General features: G+C 47.4%; 1 protein-coding gene across 1 annotated transcript; it reads right to left on the bottom strand.

Moving 5' to 3' along the window:
- Positions 1 to 2,048: 2,048 nt before the first annotated feature.
- LOC104523846 (protein transport protein Sec31B) lies at positions 2,049 to 14,687 on the bottom strand (the record flags this gene model as incomplete). The annotated part of the gene is made up of 11 exons (XM_029084644.1): positions 2,049 to 2,610; positions 3,342 to 3,413; positions 4,627 to 4,743; positions 5,128 to 5,274; positions 6,509 to 6,564; positions 9,466 to 9,504; positions 10,580 to 10,912; positions 11,308 to 11,521; positions 12,209 to 12,397; positions 13,106 to 13,279; positions 14,542 to 14,687. Coding segments are annotated over 11 exons (1,667 nt in total), but the record flags the coding sequence as incomplete, so codon positions are not given.
- Between the last annotated feature and the right edge of the window lie 975 nt (positions 14,688 to 15,662).

Raw genomic sequence — 15,662 nt, forward strand, 5'->3', positions numbered from 1 at the left:
TATATTAGCCAGCCAGCTGACAGCAAAATAAAACAAAATTTTTTTGAGATTACATCAGTCTTTTTGCAGAAGCTAGTTTGATTCCTCCCTGATATCTCAGCACTGATGTTTCACTTCAGCCTTCTTACCTCCTTTAAAAGCTTAAATGAAATACACCAACAGATTCAGAAGTTATTAACTAATGGTAAAAACTGACACTTCAATGGCACAAATCTGTTTTCCACACAGGTCAGATCCTCATCCTAGTTTAAGTGTCATGGCTTCAGTGGTGTAACATCGATTTCCAACAGGAGAGGATCTCATCAAGGGCGCTGTTTGCTTACTGACAATACTTCCAACGCCCGATGTCAAGTGTAAAATCCCCAACACTGCTGTGATTCACCAAGAGAACCTCAGCCATCCCAGGGACCCGTTTGTGTCTGATGCAGATGAACAGTCACAAATGAGGCACGTGATCTGGAGAAGATCAGTTCTCTGACCCTGCAGCCCTAGGGAGTGGGTAAGACCTGAGGTCTCACCACACCAGGACAGTTGCTGCCCACAGCAGCAGAGCCCAGAATCTCATTTGCTTCACACTGTTCTCAATTTCTCCTCTCACCAAAGCCGAGAACTCAGTTTTCAGTGGGTGGCCCTGCAACTGAGGGAAGTCCCCTGTAGCCAGAGGTGACAAACCTATGAAAAAAAGCTAGCAGCGTCACAAAACACAGCTTTTATTTCACTGTTCTGTAATCTCTCAGTGCATCAAACTGCAGCAATAGAAACAATACAGCAGCAACAAGGAGGCACTTTGACGAAAGAAGAGAATGAGATGTGTCCTCTCCCTCCCTTCTCTTATTCCCCTCCCTCCTAAGTCTCATGGTAGAGCAGGCTGATTCACCTCAGCCACTGAACCACTGGCCCATGATGGCATTGTCACTCAAGCAGCAAGCACAGGAAGCAGGAGCTGGCTGCAGCCAAACATTGGGAAGAAGCCTTGCTCCCAGCTAGAGCCCAAGAATTACGCTGCCTGGTTAGCACAAGAGGGTGAAAGAGAGGAAGAGAGGGAAAGACACACACACAGAGATGTGCCCTAAAATCCCATCTGCCTTCCCAGACTTTTTCCCCAGGACAGATATGTTTCATTCATCTATTTTAACCCAGAGGAAATGCTACAGGGATGAAAAGCCTCAGCACAGCCATGTCCTTGAGACCTGACAGCATCACCTCCTGCAGCATATTCCTACCACCATAGGGCCAAGGGGCCTTTGAGAACCACCTTTGCATGTATCTGTAACTGTAGGCAGAATGAATGCACCACACTTGGAGGAATGAGCTGTCTCCCCCTGCTCAAGTCTGGACTGGTCAGAGTAGTTTAAAGGGATTTTTATGGGACCTGAACAATCCCTGCTGCTCTTAAAGCCCCTAGACTGCCTGAAAAGCCCTATGTAGGAAGCCTTGAGATAACACCAGTGGGCAAAAGGCCAACTGTGCTAATATGAAGGAAGTGAAAAAGGCCAGAAACCAGAGAGTGTGGCCATTAGCTCAAACACAGGATGCAACTGGCTCTGGGGAAGTGCACAGAGCAGTCCAACCTGCTAGCATTTCTGAATGGGAGAGTCTCAGGAGTGGGAAGGGAGAATCAGCCCTGGGCCTGAAATATAAAGGGCTCAAGCCTGCAGCTTATGGAGGGAAAGACAGACAGGAGTGGGGATAGAGGGTGAACAGGAGACTCAACAATGAAAAGAAATGAGTGAAGAAGGGAGAGAGAACCAAAGCTGGCCCAGAGCAGGCTGGTAGTTAGCCCTAGTTGTAGCAGGATATGGGTGTAGAAGGGTAAAAAACAAAACAAAACAAAACAAACAACCAAAAAAGAAGACAGAGGGTAAGTTAAGGATGAAAATGAAGAGAAAGGAGGAACCAGAGGAGAGATCCTCACTGCAGCCCATCAGAGCAGGGACACCCCAGCTTAGGTCCCAGGGGAGCCCAGCTATCGCTCAGGCAGTTTACACTGCAGCAGGGAATAGAGCCTGAGACTCTTCTGTCTGGTGGCACTGCAGGTGCCAGTTTGTCTGTTTGTCCCCTAAAAAAAAAAAAAAAAAAAAGCAAGTAACATCAGCCTAGGTGGGAAGGAGTTTCCCCTTTGTGCCAGGGAAACAGGGAAGATGGAGGATCTCTGTGCAACCTGGACAGCCTGAAACTGAGATCCCTGGGCTGGGAAGCAGCCTCAGACTACTGAGAAAGAAGAGAGAAAAGAACAGTCTCCAGGAGTCCCAAGCCCCAGCTGGTTGTTGGGAGAGCAGACGGGTCCAGTCGCACTGGCCCAGCACAGGTCCAGGCACTGGCACAGACTTATTTCTCCACAGTCAGCAGGAGAGTCCATAACCTGCAGCACAGTAACAGGTGAGGGAGTCCATCAGCTCTCAGCTTGCACTGTTCCAGCTGCTCCATGCTTCACACATTCAGCTTGCCAGCAATGGTCATGAGGACTTTCAGGATGGGCATGAAACCAGACACCTCACTGAAACTGCTGCTGCTCACCACTTGGGTGTGAACCAGGAGACCCTGTTGGTAGTTCCTAGCCTCAATGCAGCGGGCAATTTCATGGAGACCCATGAGGATGGTTGGAGAGAGCTGTGGGGAGGGAGCAGAAATGAGTCAGCATGCTCAGCACTGTAACACAGGCCCCCTTCCCTCCACACCCTTTCCTCCTGCTCTCCACCTCACCCTCACCAAACACCACTACTCAGTCAGGCACTGGCAGGAGGGATAGCCTGCTCTTCCCCTTAGTTTCCCAGCCCACAACAAACATTTATATAACACCCAGGCTGGGTTACAGTGAATGCAGGTCCTAAGTAATGACATTTCAGCTTTAATTGAATATCTGAGGTATGTGAGGAGGTCAAAGGTCCATCTAGCAAGGAATCCTGTCTCTGTTCAGGCCTAATATGGACACTGAGGACAAGGGTGTATGTTAAAAGGACTCTTCCCTTGATAGCTATCCCTCCAGCAATTGGCATCAGCAATATCAGTGTTTTCTAAGCCAGAGGTTACACTAGGTCCACACTTTACAGCTACCCCCAATTGCCCATCTGGAACCTGTCCATATGCCAGTATACTTCCTGGGGGCAAAAGGACCCTGCAAATACCTCCCCAGCTTTTCCTTACGCTATGTCTGGGCCAAGGTTAAGAAGGACGAGATGATGCTGGTTGGATTCAAGGTGCATGATAAGGTTTGGCACTCTCTAGGTTTCTCAAGAGGATATGTGCTGGTAACACTGGGACAGACACCAAGGCCCAGAACTCAGTGAAAAGGCGAGATCAGGAACCTGGCTGGACCACAGGGAATGGTGGCATCTACTTACCGCCTGCTCACGGAGCTTCTCATACAAACACTCCAGCCGCTGTAATGTGTCCTCCAGCTTCCTTCGAGTTTTCTGAAGTCAAACAAGCACAACTAGCTCTGCTAGAGCTTCAAAACCATCTCTCTCAGAAACAAGTTGTTCTCACTCAGTCCCTCCCCTCCTCTGTTCTTCCCACAGCACCTTACACTTTAACTGCATCTCAGCCTCTGCCAGCCAGGGACTGTGATACAAGCCAGCCATGCCCACACTGCGCACATACACATGCACATGTTCTCTCCACAAGAGGAAGCTGGACTTGTCCCTTTTCCCATCTCCTACCCTAGGCATTCCTCCCTTCTGCCAGTGCTTGCAGGCCACAGGCCAGAGTGACTACTTCCAGAGCGTGAGAAACATCCACTAGCTGACCCACGGGGCATTCAGACAGCTTCACCCTGGCTGACCTAAGCAACGGCTTCTTCCTGGTCTGCTTTAGGAAAAGAGGGACTATCCTTCCTGCTCTAGGTAACCACCAAGGAAAGGGTCTGACTACTGAAGCTCTGGTGGGACTGACCCCTTTAACCCCACCTTGGATAACCCACTCACAGGTAAATTATACCATGGACAGAAATGCCTGGCAGCCTGAGGAGCTCAGGTGTCTTGCATTGCTGTACCAACCCAGTTGTTCAACCTCCGTGTAAGCCAAGGGCTTAAGCCCAAACCAACAGACCTTTCTGTCCATAGAGGGAACCTTTAGGTTATTTCCCAGAAATTGTTACACTGCGCTCTCAGAAAGCACAAAGCAAACATACTGGAGCTACTGCTACACACAAATTGTCTGATGCTGGGATAGCAGTTTGGGCTCAGTGCTCATCCCAACTAAGCAGAGGTATTCTGGAAGGCTTCACGGTGCCCCCAAGCTCTGGGAAGACTTAGCAACCTAACATGATGCTGCAAACATGGCTTTCCTGCTTCCAGGCAGTCTGGCCTGATACATTCACGCAAGGTAACATGTATGCCAACAGCCTTGCAGGAACCAGGGTGCAGAAATTAGAGTGACTCAGACACAAAGATTGTCTGGCTTTCTGGATAAGCAGCTAGAGATAGTGAATAGTGGATAAACGCTAGATAATACATCTCAGGTCCCAAGAGATGGACAAGTCTATGGCCTAAAGGAAGGAGGCAGATGGAGATTAACTTGGTTATAGGGACAAGACTCTTTCTCTCTTTTCCCAACCAAAACGAAGGAAGCACCAGTCAAACATCTACAAGGGCAAAAAAGATAAAGATCAGAAAAGGGAGGACTTACTGGATCAGTGGTGACAGCAGAGCAGCGTTGCACCAACCCTTCAAATGTGGTCTTCAGAGCCTGGTGCTCAGGGGGCACCTCCTTCCTCTCAACTCTCTCCACAGGTAGCTGGTGATACTGACAGAGAGAGAAGAAGCTGAATGAATGTGGATTCCCCTCCTGCAATTATGAACAGAGAATTTCACCCCTTCTCAAACCCAGAGAATACCAGGAAGAGTTAAATTATCATCTTCAGACTGTGGTATAGCTTCAGGCCTTTGTGGGTTACCAACTTCCAGCAGGCTAACAGCCTGCCTGGCCTCCTTCCCTCTCTCCTAGCTGTACCCAGGTGTCATTTTCCACCCTGGGAATTCCTCTAACAGTCAGGCAGAGATGTCTTATAAGGGCTAGGGAGCAACATAAACCCTGCAGCTGCCAAGTAACAAGAATCTCAAAAGCTGAGTTGTTTTTCTACTTGGCAAGGAGGTGGTGGCTGGGGAACACCCCACTTTCCCTGGGTACCTGCAGGCTGCCTTCCTTGGGTGCTCCTGGGGGTGACTGGCCAGATTCGTGCAACCTGGACAGCTGTGGATGGATCCCTTGGGGCTCAGCCCGCAGGCTCATTACTGGAGCTGTGATGGGGGCTGGAGGAGTAAATTTCTCAGGTAACTGCCAGCAAAAAGAAAGAAAAGGGAAAAAAAAATCAGAAAACCAAGCCCAAGGAAGGAGGGTTGGTTACACTCTCCACAGTCAAATTCAACTTCCTTTTTAACTTGCAAAGTGCCCAGTTCTCAAGATGATGTGTAACACATCCCTGTGCTTTCAGCCCCCTGACTCAGAGCGCGGGGCCCTTCCTCTTGCATCCCAGATGAACAATCAAAGCAACTGCAAGAAAACTCCTCTGGAATTGTTCAATCAAACAGATCCGTTGCTCCTCAAAGCACTGGTCCTCAGAAAGCCGCCTTGGCTCTGCGACGGCACGAGTCCTGAATGTAGAGATTAGCAGCAGTAAAGTGTCCAACAGAGCAAGTGTTGAGGAAAATCCCACGACATGGGGGGAGAATCCTCTTGCAAACACTTCATCGTGCCCCTGCTAAGCCAGAGAGTCAGGGTAGATTCGCTCCAACAGGGCTAGATCAAAAGGAGATGGCTTTAACAAGAGGCTAATCCTGTTGTAGTGAGCACAGCCTGAAGCAGGTTCCCAGCTATGCTGCCAGAAAAAGGGCGAGAAGTCTGTTCCAAGCTAAAGAAGAGGAGTAGGGGGTGGGAATGGTGCCAAAGAAGCTTCTCATCACACCTGCAAACAGGCAGCAGTGACAGAAATGGGGTACTGAGAGCATTTGTTGCAAAAAAGCTCAGCCCACAGGTCCTCCAGTGCATTCGCTACAGAGCAGAGAGCACCAGGGCCAACAGGGCAGGCAGCTCACAGTTACACCTGTCCCAGCTTCTTTCAGCAGAAGTGCCTTATCAGTTGATATCAGCATCTGAGGAAAATCACCGCGGGTCTCGCTGTGCTGAGGGGAAATGCTGCCCCCAGCTGTCAGGTGTGAAGCGAGCATGATCCCCGCAGTCACTATCCAAAAAGGTGTGTGGGCAAGGGGGTAAGATTAAATCCCTATTTCTAGCAACAAGTGACTGTAGTCAGCCTGGGAAGTACTGACTGAGGATGCGGCATCACAGATGATAACCCTGGTACAAAGCAGCCACCCTGGAGAACAGCATGCAAGTTTGAATGGCAAAGGGGCAAGACGACTTAGACTTCAGACCTATCCACATGATGCAGAAGTAGACAGAGCAACATGGAATAAGACCTGCTGAGTGTGACAGGGAGCATTCATAGGAAAGTATCTCTTGCATGGAGCTCCCTGGCTAAAAGACTTGCAGCCTTTCAGCTTTCACTTACCTTTTTCTTTTGAAGGCCTCCCCTCACAGCAGAGGGATCAGTCCAAGACTCCTGAGCTGCCAGGAGAGAACAAGACACAAATGTCAGACTTTGAGAAGGTGGTCACAGCAACAATTCACAGTTGCTTGCATGGCTTTGAACTTCCCTCGGCAAAAGGGCACATGGCTCCAATTCCCCCTCATCACTGCATCTTCAGACCATTTCAACTGATGAATTTCAGACCCATCTCATGGGCTCAAGAACTACTCTTGCTTCCCTTTCTCTTTCTTGATTACATTCTTAGCATCTGAGTATGTGCACAGGCCTCATGAGGTGATGTCTAATCAGACTGAACTGGCACACATCCACTCTCACTCAGAAAGCTTTTTCCCCACTACCTGAAGCTTTTCACATTCTGCACAGGCTGCAGAAGTCAGCCTCAGAGTCAGGCCTGAACCTGGATCAGGACCTGCATGTGTGTGTACATCAGGGTTCAGGGAATTCCTGGGGTACCCCAAACAGAGAAACTAGCAGCAAGGGCTATGTTATGGGTGGAGAGGGCTTCTCACCAACACTCGCAGGAGCAACTCACAGTGGCATTCCACAGCAATGCAGGTTGCTGTGTTAAAGGGGTGAAAAGTTAGGGGTGGGTTGAAATTTTCCCCTTCCAAAATCATGTTTAGAACCAAAGCTTAGCAAAATTTGCTAACTTCCCAACTAGAAGAGAATAGACTTAACCAGTAAATGCCTTAGGAACAGAGGAATGTCTTGGTAGACACTTCTGTGGTACCTAGCCTCTAACCTCACTTCAGGTAATTAAAAATCTATCAGACAATATGACATCAAAAGACTTGCAACCACACTTCATTCTGTGAAGGTCAAATTCCAACTACCCTGCCTGCGGCTATCCTGTAAGGGTACCTGCATCTCTAGACAAAACCCCAGTGCTTCTTTTGTCACCTCAGTATTAATAAACTCAAGCCCATGAGACAGGAATAATCTTTGAGAAAGTGACATAATTCTAAAGGGCAATATTAGAATTGCTGGAGCTCAGTGCCACACTTAATGAGCCACTGATCCTGAACTGAGCTTTAAAAATCACAGGGGAAAGATGCAAAAGGTGCTTCATTACTTTAATTACCTTTATTATTAAAACTCTGGCAGCCTCTTTTTGCCCTCCCTTTTCCCATGATTTCAAGACTCACTCTCTGATGAGTTTGGATCAATAGTTTAATTAAGTTGGCACTTATTTCTAGTTTGGGGATTCTGTGCCCTAGAACTCTGCTGGCCCCCACCGAGCCTGTGGCCTAGCAGTCCCTGGCACTATTCCAACCCAGTGGCACTTTGAATCCTCACAGGAAACAGCTATTTAAATTATAGTTTTCAAGCCACACACTTCATCATCAAATGTGAGACAACAGGACCATGCTGCATTTTGCTGGGATGAAACTCTGAGTTTCTTCCCTATACTACTGTGAAAGAAGGATTTTCACCAACCCTGAAAGGAGTACCCCATGGCAGCAGTCTCCAGCAATGCCTGTCCTAGAAAAAACAAGACCATGAAAGGCTGGAGACAGGGATTATCTGAGCCAGAAACGAGATCAGCCAACATGTTGCTGTCCTTCACCCTGTCCCTGACACTCCCCAGGAGCGTGGGAAGTGGAGATCTCTCTTCATTGCACTAGTGAGAATGTGTTCATGAGCTGTTCAGATCATGTTCAGGAATTTCCAAAGCAAGCAAGTTTGGCCAGTCAAATTGAGTGATCTTACAGTCACTTTTCAGGCTAAAGAAAAGTACCCATCAAAACCAGAACAATAATAGCAGGCAAGAAAGCACTCTCAGGAAAACCAGTCTGCACTCCTGATCTGGGCATGCCATATGCTGCCATTAAAACTGGGGGTAAATGCTGCTAGAAGGGAACTTCCCAGCAATAATTCCCACAGGGCATCTTCAGCCTGAGGAAGTGCCTGAAATCCTGCTATGGAACCATATTTCCTTTAACAGGGAAACACTGGGGTCTCTTGTTTCTCTGATGAAGGGACAATTGCCTTTCTAGAGTCCCATTCCACACAGCAAGACTGTTTGGTGGTGTAAGTGGCTACTGAGTACTCAGATTTCCTAAATAAAGCTGACACCCCCCCAGATAATCTTTTGTACCTGGCAGACGGTCTTTGGCACAACCAGCAGTCACTGTGCAAAGAAAGCCCACTAAGATATTGAGCCTTATCCCACTGACAATGTAGACTGGGAGATACCTACTCTCCATCATCAATAAATCCCAAGGAGAGAAATCAGTACAAAGCATCAGTCAGAAAACCTCTACAGTCCACGCTCCCCAGCAGACGGACTGAGATTCAAAGCCAAATCTTGCCCTGTAACTAAAGCCAAAAGGGCTTTCCAGTTCCCCTTGGAAAGAGTCCCCAATTCTGCTTGGGAAGCTGTACTCCACCTCTGCTCATGCTGGGATCCACCTCTTCCAAACCACCTAGGGAAAGCACAAGCACAAGTAAAGCCATGCATAAGGCTGGGAGAGTAACAGAAGGTAAACAAGAGGTGAGTTACAACCACTGGCCTGTTCCTTGCCTAGAGAACAAAGAAAGGCAAAGGGGCTGCTTCCCTGTCCTGCTGGCCCAGCAACTGCCTGAAGGGACACAGAGAATGAGAATGCTCTAATTCCTTCAGGACTGGAGGAAAGTAGAGAAGGAAGATGCTAGAGCCCCTTTCTGCACCCAAACTCATCAGTAAGAGCACAGTGATTTCACTTCACTTCCAACATCCCCAGCTGTCACTTACTAGTCCTCAGGACAAGTATGTCCGCTCACCCAGCTCTATGAGTCCCCAGGCATGCAAGGAAACAACAAATAGCAACGAGCATGCACGCATGCACACACAGTAAAACGTGCGCACACACCCCACATTTCACTGGAAGCAGCAACATTGCCTCCCCTGCAGGTCTGGAGGCTTCTCTGGGTACTACCTGCATGATCCACGTGGGGACCTAGCCAAGGGAAGAAACCTGAAAATCAAGGCAGGGTGGGAGAGTCATCATCACCAACAGCTTTTACTCAGCAAATAATGTCCCTGGACTACCGTCCCTGATAGATTTTCAGAAGGAATTTGTCCAGCCTTAGCTCAGAGCCTTTGTGTAAAGTCCCCACAGGCTTCACACAGTGGGGTTTGCTATCCTTGGTTAAACACAGCTCAGCAAAGGATTCCAGGTGGAGGTGAACCTCAAAGCCTCAGTTTCTTCACTCTCAGAATATGCATGGCTTGGAGAAGCATCTGCTCAAAAAACGTAAGGATTGTCAGCCTTGTTGTTAGGGATCTCCATGACCTGGCTAAATCTGGTCCCTGAGACAGCAGAGAATTAACAAGCACCAGATGTGGTGATGTGAGAAATAGAAAGAGGGAATGTCTGTCCACTGGGAACTAGGTCCAACAACACTCTCTTTTCCTTCATCATGCTAGCAAGGACTTCACAGCAGTTGCAGGCTGGGCTGGATTCAAACTATAGACCCAGAGAGGAGAGACTCCAGATCTAGAGCACCACACAGAGGAATCCAGAAGTGATTCCCAGGCAAGCACTTTATGGTAGCAGGAAAAAATGGAGACAACTAGAGCATAGCAGACAGAGGAATTTCATCGTGAGCTAAGCAAGGGGTATTCCATTAGCAGAGAAGCAGCATCCTGCTCTCCTAGCATTTCAAATGCACTTCTTGTGTAAGTTACATGGGCAGGGACGAGATAGCAATCCTTCCACCAGGCATTCCCTGGGAACCGCCACCCTTTCAGTCAGAGCAGATGTCTCTCAAGTGGATGAATACTCAGGGTTCACTGGGGACCTGAAGAGACAGCATCTTGTAACCACAACCTGAGGGGTAGAGCAGCTGAACAGGCTGAATCAAACAGCCACCATCACTGTGTTTCATCACCACAGCAAGACTCAGCACAATGCACCTGTAAGCTTAGCCTCAGCACCACATCCAGCCTTTACGGTGACAGACCAGACCTCAGAAGGTCCATGTCCATTATGTACTGCAAACCCCATCCAGGAGTGTGCTGGACACACAACTCACACAAGCAGTACCTACCTGTGGGAGGAGGAGGAATGCTGGCTGCTGGCAGGGGCTTTGTAGATGGAGCTCCAGGACCTCCCTGAGGGTAACCCATGTTCATAGGGCAGTTGAAAGGTGCTGAAGAGAAGCCTAGAGGAGATTGGCTTGCCACAGGGAGAGGACAAGCTGCAGGAAGCTGAGATGATGGGACTGAGGCTGGAGTGAAGAGGGCAGGTCCAGGTGGCGGAACACCAGTAGTTGTCATGGGCATGGGCATGGGCTGTCCTGGCAGAGAAGGCTGGTTGGGGAATGGAGCAGGACCAACAGGTCTGACTCCCGCTGGTCCAAATGGCTGAGAATGTGAGACAGCTACAAATGAGAAAGGGAGTGTATCAGCATCACTTGTTTCATGGGCAAACTACTCCTGATGCTTTCTTTCATGGTAGTAAGGCTGCCCTTCTCCAAGCCATATCCTAGAACATCCATGCGAGGCATGTCACCCATAACCCAGGCTACATCACTCAAACACTGTCACAGAGTTAGCTGTGGCTTCTTCACTCCTACATATGCTCAATATCAGTGGACATGCAGCAACAGTTGCTAGAACTACATGTGTCAGAAGCACCGAGAGGCTTCTCAGACAGCTGACTTGTTCTTTGCGAGTACAATAGGCCTGCGAGGAAGAAAGCAGAGCAGCCACCCACGTTGAAAGCTTTAGTCTAAGAAAACCTAAACAACAGACATGACTACCAGACAATGCTTACCTGGCCCTGAAACACTTGTTGGAACCAAGCCCAAGTTGTACTGTGGGTATGGGGGCCCTCTGGAATAGACACTTGTTTGTGGACCCGTGCTGGCCTGGGGAGGGGCAACGTGGTGAGGTGTCACAGACATTGCTGGCACTGGCTGAGGTGTGAAGAGGGAAGGCACTGAAGGCTGAGAAGGTGCTGAAGGGGCAAATGATGACTGATAGTTGGGCTGCAATTAAAAAACAAAGAATTTGCAAATGGCTGGCAGTCATGTGCATACACACACAGGCACTTTCTACCCTGTCACTTCTCAGGCAAGAGAAGATGCTGCTGCTCTCAGTGCCCTGGATGGATTAGACCAAAGGCCTTTCCCACCACATAACTTGCTCAACAAGCTGGGCACCATACTCTTCAGAGTATTCCCCAGCTTTCACAGGGATTAGCCCTCAGGAGACAGTTCCCAGACAGTGATTTCCTGGAAGTACAACCAGAGGAAATAACAAAGGAATAATGAAATAATAGAGGCTGGAAGGAAAACTTCCTGAACCGTTTTCTCATGCAAGAACTGAGATCAAGCCATACTACACTGATTTTACTGAGATATGAGAGTGAGATGGGCATAGGAGGGTGAACGACTGCCCCCTTTTCCCTCAGTATGTGAGATCTCAGTGGATCACTGCACTTGTAACAGTCTCCTCCAGTGGTCACACATGGGACAGGGCTTTGTGAAAAGATGCCAGACAGTCTGCTTTTGGATTATCACAGAACTTGTGTTTGCTCCAGTGAAGAAACCCAATTGGTAAGTTCCTCAATGCCTGCAATCTGTGTCATCTTATATCACTTTATATGCCTTCCACATCCTAGTAAAGCCTTCCTCCCCCTCCCCAAGCCATCAACACCTGAGTTTAAGGCCTACCTTCTCTGGATGTCTGGGACCTATTTTGTGGGTTGCTCCTTCAGGGGTGGGACCACCCTTGGCTGCTGGAGATGTGTGTTTAATGACACCTACATTGACACGAGCGTAGGGAAAAGGGGGTGGCTGCTGATCACCCACATTCTCTCCTTGAGCATGGAAAAGCCGGTCCCGGAGCTGTTCGATCAGGAGCTGAAACAAACTATGCTTTAGGAGAAGTGCCTTAAGAGTCTCAGATGGAAGGTGCTGGAGAGGCATTCAAAGCAGAACCTGACCCAAATCACTGAGCATCAACTTGCAAAACTAACCATTTCCCCAATAGCCACCAGAAATGAAAAAAAAACACCATGAAAACCAAACCAAACAAACAAAAAAATAAACAAACCAACAACTCACAAAACTGTATGTAAGAGAACCTGGGACATCACCTGCCATATTCCCAGGCAGGTGAAGTCTCACCAATCCTTCCCCTAATCTTTAGACTTTTTTCTCTCCAACTCCTACCCACATTTGGGCACTAGACAGATCTGTTTCAAACAACAGGGTGCCCTCCCCATTCCCTTCTATCAGCTAGTTTCAGGAATAGATGCAGGTTCCCTGGAAAGCTGCTTCCCAGTGTTGTTCTCCAGGAACTATTTTACAGTTCTACAGCTCCCTTCCTTTTCCCTGAATCAAAGGCACTACAAAGAAAAAGCAAACAAAGACAAACGCTGTGTCGTAGGGGGAAAAAAACCCACCACCACCACCAAACAAAACACACCATACCTCTACTCTCAAGCTACCATAATTAAAGTGAAACCTTAAGTCCTGATGCATGTCAAAATCAAAGCTCTCTCTTGTACAAAGCATCATTTTTCCCAATATACTACTCCTTCCCACAACAACCTGTTTCTTACTCACCTCTTTAGAGCTGCTGGGTAGGTAATTCATTGCTGCTGCCAAGCAACCTTGTGATGCCAGGAGATTGGCATATTGGGTGATTCGTTCTGCCAAGACAGGGCCTGGCGCTGGTCCTGCTGTGCCTCGGAGCATCTCAATGGACCTGCTCAGCACCATCACCTTCTCTATGAGATCCTGAATAAGCCAGGGGGAGGGAAAAACCAGACCACTCAGAATCTGACTTGCTTTACTGTTCCATCTCATGCTGAGGCAATACCAGATGGCTTTCCCTATTTTCAACTGACATGGGGTCCAATGTGAACACCAGTTATGCTAGTCTGCACCAGATACTACCACTGATTTCCTCAGGTGCACTTCACGGAGAAAAACAGGAACCGGGAAGCAAAACATGACACTGCTACTTTTATGGTAAAGACAAAAAGAAAACCAGAAGCCACAAGGACATTCCAATCAACTGTGATCTTTTTACTAGGAAGTTACTACTGTAACTGTAGGAGTTACAAGCTATCAGCTTGGAAGAGGAAGGATTAAAAACATACCAGGAGAAATTCACTAGGAAAAACTGCTAGTGCTGACAAATAGACCAGAAGCTTTTCAGTTATTCAAAGCTCCTTCAACTTCTAGAAATCAAAGTAATGTTTATATCTGTAGAATGATAAATGCATCATTGGCTGATAACTGACATCAAATAGGAGGAGGTCAGTTTCAAACATAATCAGGAATGATTTTTGTTGCTGTTATTCACTAGTGGGGTTGCCAAACCAGGGAACTCTGTAGCAGAGGGCATTATCTGCAGAGATATGAGTGGAAGATTTGTCTAGCTCATTCTAGCCACTGGTGGACACAACAGGGGTTAGTGACTTAGCTGTCACATTTAAACAGGTAAGTAACAACACCGACTTAGAAGCCCCAATTAATCTGTAAACTGTGACTTCCCATATATGATCATTCTACTTGCAGTGGGAATAACACAGTTCAGGCTTTATTTCATTTTGCCAGAGGCTGTTCTGAAGGTGCAGCCAGATAACTGGAGCATTACGGTTAGACATTAAGTACAGCAGCAAAGGTACTTCCAGGCAACTACCAGTAAGACAACAGGTACACTCTAAACTTCTCTGACTAAAAGGAAGCTCAGAGATGACATCAGCATACAAAGACAGGCAGGTAGGTCGTAACTCCTGTCCATGGTGGATTTATATGCAATCTAATCAGTAGTTAGTAAACCCACAAACACTTAACATTTGAGTGCAAGTCTCCCTTAGATGTAAGCCCAAAATGCCCATAATCCAGGGTAGAAGGAGGTACCTTGGTGACTACAAACAGGCCTCCACTGGAAACAGGCTGGAAGCAGATAGTGTTTGATGGGATAATGCAAACAGATCAGGGCTACCAGACCAGCCTAAAGAGGAGTCAAACTAACATTATAGCACTTGTACCTGCAGGGCAAGGGGTGATGAGGTCTCATGGTTTTTTACCCAGCATTCCACCAACCTCTCCACATTGCCTGATGAGATATAGCAGAGGCAGGCATCATTGGACAGGGCTGCATCTCCCTCCAACTCCAGGCGGGCACCCAGCATGTCTAGAGAGGAAGAAATAGAGCCAACATTTAACACACTCTCTTTTTGAAGAGGTTATTAAGCCCGTTGCTCATCTCTTAGCAATCCTACTCTGGTTTGGCATGAAAACATATTGACAGCTTCTGGATCTGCACCTAATTCTTGGATAAAACATAGAAATGGGCAACATTAAGGAATCCCAAAGCCAACTCGGTCGAAAAAAAGAACATATAAAAGAAAGAAAAACCCTTAAAAATGACAGATTAATTCAGTGAAAAAAAAACCAATGCTTTTTCTTTACAAAGAGGTGTGTGAATCTCCAGGTAACAGTAGTGTCCAGTACCAAGGACAGCTAGTAATCTGTTAGTTGTCAATGTTCAGCAAATGCTAGGAGATAAACATCAGCTGAAGCTACCTCGCTATCATCATCACGATCATTTTCCACTCCTATAATTTGGACTGTAAAAGATGGCACATTTTCTTGCATTTCGAGTTATGTCATCTTACTTGTATAAAGTGTTGGCATTTCTCCCATCAGCCAGGAGCTAGATCCCAGCTAAGCAACATGAGTAACTTCATCAGATTCAGTCACTAGATTGTCCCCAAACTCTGACTCTTGGAACAACCAGCTGCTGAGCATGTTGGACTATTAACAGGACTGAGGACCTACTGAAGCCAAACATTCATTAATCCCTCTTTCTGAGCTTAAAAGGGAGGGGAATGTGCTGGAATGGTAAACCTCTTTCAGATGAACAGAAACCACCTTTTACTGTCATGGAAATCCCTTTCTCAACAGAATAAAATAATAAATATCACTCTCTTAGTGTCTCAGTCTAGTGCCTATCCTGTCTTTTCCCATGCTGTTGGTAGAGATGACAGGAAATATCAGCATATATAACTTTACACTATGACTCTCAACTACAGTGTGCATATATAATTTTCCTAACTCAACAGTCCACATTTATTTAACAAGTGGGTTTGATGGATGGACCACTTGG

This window comes from Antrostomus carolinensis, unplaced genomic scaffold (genome assembly GCF_000700745.2).
Source record: "Antrostomus carolinensis isolate BGI_N321 unplaced genomic scaffold, ASM70074v2 scaffold41734, whole genome shotgun sequence".
Taxonomy (NCBI): domain Eukaryota; kingdom Metazoa; phylum Chordata; class Aves; order Caprimulgiformes; family Caprimulgidae; genus Antrostomus; species Antrostomus carolinensis.